At 42.1% G+C, this 11,059-nt stretch overlaps 1 protein-coding gene across 2 annotated transcripts in view; it reads left to right on the forward strand.

The window, feature by feature from the left end:
- The window catches only part of TAF12 (TATA-box binding protein associated factor 12), a 33,108-nt gene extending 22,049 nt beyond the window's left edge, over window positions 1-11,059 (forward strand). For both annotated transcript variants that reach the window (XM_077898867.1, XM_077898866.1), the window contains 3 exons: window positions 3,124-3,238; window positions 9,001-9,089; window positions 10,582-11,059. In XM_077898867.1, coding sequence (XP_077754993.1) covers window positions 3,124-3,238; window positions 9,001-9,089; window positions 10,582-10,617 — 240 coding nt within the window. In that variant the 3' untranslated portion in view covers window positions 10,618-11,059. The remainder of the gene's footprint in view (window positions 1-3,123; window positions 3,239-9,000; window positions 9,090-10,581) is intronic.

The following is an 11,059-nucleotide window of genomic DNA, read 5'->3' on the forward strand; positions in this document are numbered from 1 at the left end:
TCTCTCTGTCTCTATGAATAAATAAATAAAATCTTTAAAAAAAAATTTTTTTTTTATTCATGAGAGACATATATAGAGAGAAGCAGAGACACAGGCAGAAGGAGAAGCAGGCTCCATGCAGGGAGCCCAGTGTGGGACTCAATCCTGGGACTCTGGGATCACACCCTGAGCCAAAGGCAGACGCTCAAACGCTGAGCCACCCAGGTGTCCCTCATGTGCAGGTTTTAAACAAATTTTTGTTTTTTCTTTTTTTTTTTCTATATTAATATATAGGCGTTTGTGTAGAAATACGTTTTCATTTTTCTTGGTAATATACTGCAGAGTGGAATCGTGGAGTCACGTGATAACTATGTTTTTATAAACTGTTTCTCAAAAATGCTGCATCCTTTTAGATTCCCACCAGTAGTGTGTGAGATTTCTATTTTCTTACATTAGTTTTTTGATAATTTCTTCTCTGCTTTTGCTCTTTCATTCTTTTTTTTTTTTTTTTTTAAGATTTATTTACTTATTTGAGAGAGAGAGAGTGAGGGAGAGAATATCTAAGCAGACTCCCATTGAGCATGGAGCTTGAGGCAGAGCTTGATCTCCTGAGCCATGAAATCAAGACCTGAGCTGAATCCAAGAGTAGGATGCTTAACTGACTGAGCCACCCAGGCGCCCCATCTCTTTCTTCCGTAGTAACGGTTGTATATTGAATCTTCGGCATTAATTCTCAGGGATTTTTTGTCTTTGCTCTCTTATTTTTCATTTCTTTAAAATTCTGAGTTCTACTTGATAGGAAGATTTCCCTTAGTTTATCTGTTAAACCTTTTTAAGTTTTTTTGTTTTGGGGGGGTTTGTTTGTGGGGTTTTTGGGAAAGATTTTATTTATTCACGAGAGACAGAGAGAGAGGCAGAGACAGAGGGAGAAGTAGGCTCCTCTCAGGGAGCTCAGTGCAGGACTCTATCCCCGTGCCAGGATCACGCCCTGAGCCGAAGGCAGATGCTCAACTGTTGAGCCACCCAGATGTCTGGGGGTTTTTTGACATAAAAATTTTAATTCCCATGAGGTTTTCTTATTGACTAATTGGTCTTTTTTTTTTTTTTTTTTTTAAGATTCTGTTTTATAAGTAATCTCTACACCCAAAATGGGTCTTGAACTCACAACCCCAAGATCAAGAGTTGCACGCTGTATTGACTGACCCAGCCAGGTGCCCCTAATTGATCTTTTTTATCCCCAAGCCACTTTGTTCTTATTTTATGATTGTAATATCTTCTCTTACCCTTCTCTCTGAGGAATTAGATTTTTTGACATTTTCTTCTTTTCCCTGTATTATCTTAGTGTCCTCTGTGTCCGTTTTTTTCTCCTTTGGTTTATTTTCTTTTTAGTGTTGGAGATTTTCTTCACGTTTGGTATTCTTGACTATCTGTTTTTAATGACTAAGCCACTAAAAAACTGATTCTCTACATGTTGGTATCTGTAAGTCTTTTCTCTGGAGTCATTTAGCATCTCCAGAGAAAAGTCCTCTAGGCTCCTATCTGGAGGGTTTATCTCTAGCTTCTGATATTCTGGGAGCAAGACAAGAGAGAAAGGCTGTGTCTGTCCCCTACCTCTGCTGTGTCTGGTTGTTCTAATCCAGAGCCATGCCTATTCAGTTCTCTAGAGAATAAACCTGTGTTCTAGGTCAGATGTGTGTGGGGAGGAGTAACTTGTTTGTTTTTGGAGAATGGGGGCATGGGGTCCAGTCTGTATATAGACCTATAATTTCCCAGTTTTTAGTTCCATGCCTCAGCCCAATTTTCCTTGATAGATGACATTTCCAGATCCTGGATCTTTTAGGGATGTCAGGGGGCAAATCAGTTCAATTCTCACTGGGGTCCCCTCTATGGGCACTTATGTTGTACCTTCTGTGTGCTAAGTCAGATCCCAATTTTCCTGTTACCTCTTTGGCAAAAATTTACTTTGAAAGTTTATTGGGATCAGGTGCCTGGATGGCTCAGTGGTTGAGGTCTGCCTTTGGCTCAGGGTATGATCCCGGAGTCCCAGGATTGAGTCCCACATTGGGCTCCCTGCAGGGAGCCTGCTTCTCCCTCTGCCTATGTCTCTGCCTCTCTCTGTGTCTCTCATGAATAAATTTTTTTAAAAAGTTTATTGGGATCTCTTAAGTTTTTCTCTCCTGTTCTTATTATCTTTGTGGATTTATATGTCTTTTTTTTTCCTTTACTGTTATTTTAGTGCATTTAGGGAAAGAGAGGAGGTTATTTTTGAAATTGGTCTGCCATGTTTAATCATAAATCTCTCCGTCGGGGGTACTTGGATGACTAGGTCAGTATAGCATGTGACTCTTGGTCTTGGGGTGGTGAATTCAAGCCCCATGTTGGGCATAGAGCTAACTTAAAAAAAAAAAAAAAAAGCGAAAGGAAGGAAGGAATCTCTCCATTAGATGGCATCCATTTGATTTCATAGGAAGATGACAATGTGATAGTGGCCTAGCAAAATAAGGAATGTCTTCTGTGGTTTTAATTTTATTTTTGGTCAGTAGAGGAAGCCATGGGGATTGTATTAACTGATGAAAATTCCAGTTTTTTCACATAGATTTTTAGCTTCGCAATTCTGACTTTACTCTTCACATAGTCCAGGATAATTGATAATGAAGTAGAAAGAACCCAAGTTTTGGATATGGAACCTCGAAGTCAAATCGTGATTTCACTCTTTAACAGTTGCATGTCCATGAGTTAGCACCCTTCTGTAGAAGGAAGATAAAATCCATGCCCCATTTTTTTCCACAGGATTATTATAAGGACTTTAGAAACTAAGAGTGAGGAAGTATAATGATTCACTTTGTTTTCCCACATAATTCTGAAGAAAACATGAGAGTGAGGGTGAGGGCTGGTTGAAGCCTCTAGGTAGAAAGTATGAGAGTCCTCAGAATGGTGTGAGTTGCAGTCTACCTGCTTAATGAGTTGATGTGTTTCTAGTGTTGTCCTCACTCCTCCTCATCCTCACCTTAGCCCAAATGCTGATTCCAGGCCTTCTAATAGAAAGCCTAACAAAATACGTGATTCAAGCAGACAGTTGTCTCAGCAACAGGAGCTTACTCTGCCAATGTCATGGTTACTCTCCCCCACTTTTGTCTTCCCCAGATGCTGCTGCAGATTGCTGATGATTTTATTGAGAGTGTGGTGACAGCAGCCTGCCAGCTTGCTCGGCATCGCAAGTCCAGCACCCTGGAGGTGAAAGATGTCCAGCTGCATCTAGGTATGGGGTCTTGTTTCTCCCTAAGGCATCCACACCCTTCCTCCTTCAGGACTACCAGGAAAGTGTAGTGAGAGGAACTTTCCTGTCAGGATTAGACTTTGGGGCTCTGGGGTAGATGTATTCATTCAGTAGTAGCATTACACAGAGAAGAGAAATCCATCGATGGTCTGGAGAATGAGCCTGTACGCATTGGGTTTGCCACTTTCTGTCTGTTATCACCTTGTCTTTCCTACTTACTTTCTCTTAGAGCCTCTTTCCTCATTTGTAAAGCAGAGATCATAATATCCTTATAGAGTGATAGTGAAAATTATGGGTTATGTTTTAGGTGACCAGCTTGGGGCCTGGCACAAAGTAAGAGTTTTGTAAATGTAGCTATTATGTCTCCACCATTTAAATAATGGTATTTCTTTCCTAGTTTTTAGCCTATTTATGCATTCTCCTTCCCCAAATTATAAGCATAATATACATATAATTAATTCAAGCTTGGGTTTTTCTGATAGATGCTTGTCTAACATTGATAACCATAACCACTTGGGAAATGAATAAGCTCCTCTCTGCATTGATTACAATGTGCTCAAAAGAAAGTGAACAATCTTGTGAGTACAAAGATAATCAGGTCAAAAAACAAAACAAAACAAAACCAAAGATAATCAGGTCAACTGAATGAGGCAGAAGATATTAAGAGATTCAGTATAGATCAGCTCATGAGTCATTACTGAAAGGCTTTCTTCCCAGTGTCAGGAAGATGTGGCTTGGGGAGGAGCTGGTAGTCTTGGTAGAATAACACATTTCTGGTTAGCATTGCTGCAGGCATTAGTAACAGATGACAGACATTCCAATTATCTATTATTAGGTAACAATCTTAAAACGGTAATAGTGGCTTAATACAGTAGCAATCGTTTATTCTGTTCATATGTCTGAGGGTTGACTGGCTTAGCTAGGCGGCTTTGCTGAGGGTCTCTCATAAAATTAAAGACAAGTGGTAGCTGGGGCTGAGATTGTCTTGAAAGAAGATGTATTAGTCTCCTAGGGCTGCTGTAACAAAGTGCCACAAACTAGGTATCTTCAAACAACAAAATGTAGGGACGTCTGGGTGGCTCAGCCGTTGGACATCTGCCTTTGGCTTAGGGTGTGATTCTGTAGTCCTGGGATCCAGTCCCACGTCAGGCTTCCTGCATGGAGCCTGCTTCTCCCTCTGCCTGTGCCTCTTCCTCTCTTTCTGTGTGTCTTTCATGAATAATTAAATAACATCTTAAAAAAAAGTATTCTCTCACATTTCTAGAGGCCAAAAATCTAAAATCGAGTTATCAGCAGAACCATGATTTGTCCAATGCTTCTACAAAGAATCCTTCCTTTTCCTAGCTGCTGGAGGTGGCTAGCAGTCCTTGGCATTCTCTGTGTATAGCTGCATCACTCCATCTATGGCCTTCTCCCCTGTGTGTGTCCCTCTCACTGTCTCTTCTCCTCTTGTAGGATGCCAGCCATACTGGATTAAGGGCCCACCCTATACCCGTACAACTTTGTCTTAATTAATTGTATCTGCAATAACCTTATTTCCAGTATATTCTAAGGTACTGGGGGTTAGGACTTAAACATGTTTTTTTGAAGGACACAGTTCAACCCATAACAGTTTCATCATGTCCAAGTCTGATACCGGTGCTAGAAACTCTCAAAAATCTGGGACACCGGGGGCACCTGGGTGGTGCAGTATGTTAAGCATCTGATTCTTTGTTCCTGCTAAGGTTATGATCTCATGGTTGTGAGATCAAGCCCCAAGTCAGGCTCAATGAGGAGTCCACTTGGGATTCTCTCTCACTCTCCATTTCCTTCTGCCCCTCTCACTCATTCTCGCTCCTTTTCTCTTGCTCTCTCTCTCTCTCTAAAATAAGTAAACCCATAAAACAACAACAATAAACTTGGGACTCCAAAGGTCTCCCTCTCTTTGTAGTCTCTTGACTGTGCAGTCTGAGGAGACCTGGACTTCTTACCTAGTAGCCAAAGGCTCCCAAGATGAATGTCCCATAACCACCTGACAGAAATTACACAGCCTTTACTAACCCAGTATCTGAAGTCACACAGCATCATTCCTACTGAATTCCATTCTTTTTTTACCCCTAAAGATAGATAGATTGATTGATTGGTTGATTGGGAGGGGGCACAGAACCAGGGGGAGGGGCAGAGGAAGAAGGAGAGAAGCAGACTCTCCAGTGATTCAGGGCTCGATCTCACAACCCTGAGATCAGGTGACCCCTGAATTCTGTTCTTTGAGGCTATCAAAAAGATTTGTCCAGATTCAAGGGGAGGGAACACAAGCTCCACTTCATGATGGGAGGCACGTAAAGGAATTTGCAGGCAGACATGTTTTAAAACCATCACAATGCAAATTGACAGAGACAGAAAGTAGAATGGTGGCAACAACGGGTTGCAGGAGGGGAAATGGGGGCTTATTTAATGTGTACAGAGTTTCAGTTTAAGATGATGAAAGCACTTTGGAGGTGGATAGTGGTAGTAATGGTTGCACAACAATGTGAATATGCAGAATGCCACTAAACTGTATACTTGAAAATGGTTAAAATGGTAAATTTTATGTATATTTTGCCATAAAAATCCCACATACAACAGATTATATTACTTTGAGAGTTTAGCATTCCTATTTTTAAAATTTTTTGTATTTTAATTATTGAAAATAAAATTGGAATGTTGTTTGTTCTTTAAGGATGAGAAGTACTTACCACAGTGACAAGAATACTCACAAATCTGCATGGCCAGAGGAGCTTCTGTAGCAGGCCTAATAGAGACTGAATCATAATCAGAAGATTGCTTAGTGGGGCATGGGATTGTAATGTGGGGAATTAGGGAACCACCTAGATCTGCTGAACACCCCCCCCCCCCAACAAAGATAGGCTTGCCGGTGGGGCTGTAAATTCTGGACACCACCTCTCTCGTAACAGACTGGGATGGGTACAACCGGGTTTGCTTCTAACCGGATTTCCTATGCTTGTGTAACTAATATTCCCTTCTGATGTACAGTCTTAAGAAGTTTAGAAGTTCAATGACATAATGTACATAGAATGCTTTGTATAATGCTGCTATATGCCACACATTTTACTATACCTTTTAATCACTAAATGATTGTTATTGCTATTACATTAATATTACATAAAATATAAATGCATACATATTTAAATATTTTGCCACACACACATAATGTGTGTACATTCTTGCCTGGTAGCTACTTTTTTATTTTTTTAAGATTTAAATGTTTTTGATTTATCTTTATTTTTTTAAAGATTTATATATATATATTTAAATTTTTTTAAAGATTTTATTTATTCATGAGAGAGACAGAGAGAAAGAGAGGCAGAGACACAGGCAGAGGGAGGAGCAGGCTCCATGCAGGAAACCCAATGTGGGACTCAATCCCAGGACTCCAGGATCACACGCTGGGCCAAAGGCAGGCACTAAACCGCTGAGCCACCCAGGGATCCCCTTATTTTAATTTTTTAAAAAATATTTTATTTATTTTGGAGAGAGAATGAATGGGGAGAGGAAGAAGGAAAGAGAATCTCAAGCAGACTTGCACTGAGTGAGGAGCTGGATGCAGACTTGATTCCACAACCCTGAGATCATGACCTGAGCTGAAACCAGGAATTGGATGCCTAACCACCTGAGCTACCCAGGCACCTGGATTTATTTATGGGAGAAAAAGTCTTAAGCACTGAGTGTAGAACCCAAAGTGGGGCTCAGTCCCACGACCTCAAGATCATGACTTGAGCTAAAGCCAAGAGTCAGTCACTCAACCGACTGTGACATTCAGGTTCCCCTAAGATTTTATATATTTTTTTAATTATTATTATTTTTTTTTATGATAGTCACACAGAGAGAGAGAGAGAGGCAGAGACACAGGCAGAGGGAGAAGCAGGCTCCATGCACCGGGAGCCCTATGTGGGATTCAATCCTGGGTCTCCAAGATCGCACCCTGGGCCAAAGGCAGGCGCCAAACCACTGCGCCACCCAGGGATCCCCAAGATTTTATATTTTTATGGAATCTCTATACCCAATGTGGAGCTCAGACTCACAACCCTGAGATGGAGTCACATGCTCCACCAACTTAGCCAGCCAGGCACCCTTCTACTCTCTTCCTTTAAAGAGACTTTGCAGGGATCCCTGGGTGGCGCAGCGGTTTGGCGCCTGCCTTTGGCCCAGGGCGCGATCCTGGGGACCCGGGATCGAATCCCACATCGGGCTCCCGGTGCATGGAGCCTGCTTCTCCCTCTGCCTGTGTCTCTGCCTCTCTCTCTCTCTGTGTGACTATCATGAATAAATAAAATCTTTAAAAAAAAAAAAAAAAAGAGACTTTGCAGATCCATATCCTGACCCACTGAGTGTTGATTGTAATTTAATTCTCAAAGAATATCTCAGTGTCACTGTCTTTTTTTTTCTTTATTAGAGAGAGAGTGCACACACAAGCAGGGGAAGTGGCAGAGGGAAAGGGAGAAGCGTGCTCCCTGTCTAGCAGGGAACCCAATTGGGAGGTCAACCCTGTGATCATGACCTGAGTTGAAGGCAGACGATTAACTGACTGAACCACCCAGGCACCCCTTTCAGTGTCACTTTCAAGTACTGACAACAGATGATATTAGCAGAAAGCTTCAGACATTTTTATTTTCAAGAAATATTTGAGGAGAGCTGTATGTAAAATTATTCTAGAACCAAACATGAATCACTCATTCACCCAATAGTTACTGTACATTAGACACAAAGTATTACCGTAAAACCACTAATATTCAATTCGATTTAAGTAAGTGCTGTGCCTGGGGCAAAACAGATTTGCAAAGCAAATTTTTCAGTGCTTTTGGGGAGTATGGTAAAGTAGACTTAATCCCTAAATAATCTTGCATAAGTCTAATTTTTTATATTGGGTATACTTAAAGTGCAGCACACTTAGTAGCTATGCCAATTACTGACATAGTCAAGTAAATAAAAATCTCTGCCCTCTTGGGACTTCTGGTGGCACTCTGACAAGGATGATCATATCCAGTGGCACCAGGACACAGGGCTGTGGCATGGACATACCTATGTCTATATCCATATCTCCGTGAATATATCCCAGGCTCTGAGATTGCCTTATGCCCTTGAATGCCCTCAACCCTCCTGTGAGGCTGTTATTACAGTTGTTACTACCATGTAAAAGATAAAGAAACTGAGAAACTGAGACCTGGCACCATCCAGCTCCACAGTGAAACAGCAAAGTTGGGACTCAGCTCTTAAATCCCGAATGCTAGGAATGCCTTTCTGCTCCTCATCTTCCTTTGGGTTTGAGAGAATTGACTTTGAACATAGGAGTAAGGCAACTGAAGGGGAGTCTGGCTGATTCAGGTAGAGTATGCGACTCGATCTTGGTGTCGTGAGTTCAAGCCCCACGTTGGGCGTGGAGCCTACTTTAAAAAAAAAAAAAAAAAAAAGAGGAACAAAGGACTTTCCTCTTTTGTGGAGCTGCATGGAAACCATAGGGCCCAGCGCTTAGAGCCTAGACTATTCCTTTGACTTTGCAAGAAGGTCGAATGATGTCATTTAAAACCTTGGAGGCACCACATGTGATTCACCCATTTGTATTCCACAGAACCCGTCTGCAGGGCTACTGTTAATTACTGTAGTTGGTCACTCATATTAGTCCTCCCTGACCCTTGTCTGAGGGTCACACTGCACCTGGATACTGTCTTCCCTGGTCTCTCATCTCTGTGCTGGCCTCTTCCTTGCAGAACGCCAGTGGAACATGTGGATCCCAGGATTTGGCTCTGAAGAAATCCGACCCTACAAAAAGGCTTGCACCACAGAGGCCCACAAACAGGTGAGGAGTTGTCAGAACCGCAGGGCAGCCCCAGCTGATCCCTTGAGCTGTGTCTCTGAGAGAGTGCACATAGCTCCTGTCCCTGCAGTTGTCATATCCTCCACACAGTAAGCTCCGCTCCCTGGACCAAAGATCAGAGAGGGCAAGAGGCAGTAGGACTCCATGGGAAGAGCAGTCAGTTATTTCTCTGGTACTCTGCTGTTCCTACATGAGGTCTCACTCAGGTTTTTTTCTCAACCCTGATGGATGTCACTTAAAGCTGTTGATTGTAGGTTCTTCTAATATGGCCAGAACTTGCCCCTTCTACATCTTGTCCCTAATGAAATCTTCCTGCATTATGGCTGATTTGAATGTTGTAAGTGGCCCTCTGACAATAGGGCAGTTTAAAGGAAGGAGAGCTATGCCGTCCTTGTGCTGGAGGGTAGCAGCTAAACTGCTGTGCCAGGCATTTTAGCCTCTGTCCCTCTGACTACAGACCTAACGGGTCAGTAAGAGAACCTAACTCCACTTCTGCTGTGGAACAGGTTGCCCCTGCCATTGGTCAGTCTGATGGCAAAGATGACTTCCTTTTGATAAAGTCTTATTTTAACTGGCTGCTCTGATTTGAAAAATGAGCTATTTTTCCAAGTGTGATGGGCACATTTGGGTGGTTCTGGCTGAGTGTCTCTTGCTTGTCCATAGCCTGGGATCTCTGGAGTGTGTATGTTTACAAACCTCACAGAGGAAGCCCTACAGGAAAGCCACCAATAGCCTGAATCAAAGGGGACCACAGTATTCTTCAGAAGGGAGTCCCTCCAGACAACGGATGGCTCTGTTTTCCAATTATCCACTTTGCAGCTCTATCTATGTATCTATTTATCTATCTCTCTATCTCTGTCTCAGCAAGTGTCATAATATTAGGACAAGCTCTTGGTCAAAAGAGTATAAGCAGAACAGTCAAAAGAGTATAGCAGAGCAAATTAGTAATTTGGCCAGTAGCTGGTATTAGTAAAATTTGAAACCCATGACCTGAATATTTTCCTGATGGGTCGTGGTGGAAATTGTCAGTGTACATTTCCTTCATTGTAGGTCACCAAGTGTGAAATATCAGCTCTCTTTATGTGTGGCAGCAGGTTTGAAACAGACCCCTTCCCTGTTTTCTTCATCCTCAGAGAGATTAGGGTGGGGGAGCCTAGAAAACATGTTTTGATGGCCTGTCCCTAAGTCCCCAAAAGGCAAGAACTGTCATCTTCTGTTTTTAACTTTTTTGCTATCCTGCTAACCTATGGCACAATTTGGGTCTTTTGGTCAACAAAATGGATCTCCTGGCCTGTCTAAACATCCCTTGGGGCCCTGAAGACTGTTCTCAGGCTCAGAGGAGCCTGCCAGGCTTCTCTGTGCATGTGGGTTCCTGAGAGCTCCAGTCTGTGGTATAGACCGCACCCTACATGGGTGACTAGGTGCAAGTTCCTGACTCTAAGCTATGTAATTGGTTATTTTGCTCTCCTTTCAGAGAATGGCATTGATCCGGAAAACAACCAAGAAATAACACACGGAAAGGTCAGGGGATGGACAACAGTGTATTTGGAGATACTTGAGCTGAGACCTCAGCCATCTCATCCTTGGATTTTTTTTTTAATGCTTTACAGAGAAGCATATATTTTTTATTAACAGTGCAGCAATATCTATAATGACTGAGAGGATCTGCCAAAAGAATAAAGCCTCCTACCCCAACTTCCAGTCCCTTTTCCCTGACGTCTCAAAGAAGAGCAATGTATCTTCCAGAGAAGATTTTATTTGTGGTTTATTATATAAGTGATTGAATATTGGACGAAGCATTATGGTCTTGTTTGGTGAGACAGTATTAGCAGGATTTGTAGAGGTTTGTGTTTCCTTCTCCCTTCCCCTTTTCCCTGTACTTTGTAATGTCAGTGTTTATATGAATATGACTTTCATTTGCTTTTCCAGAATAAAGAAGTTATTAATCGAAA

This window comes from Canis aureus, chromosome 5, assembly GCF_053574225.1.
Source record: "Canis aureus isolate CA01 chromosome 5, VMU_Caureus_v.1.0, whole genome shotgun sequence".
NCBI classification, from domain to species: Eukaryota; Metazoa; Chordata; class Mammalia; order Carnivora; family Canidae; genus Canis; species Canis aureus.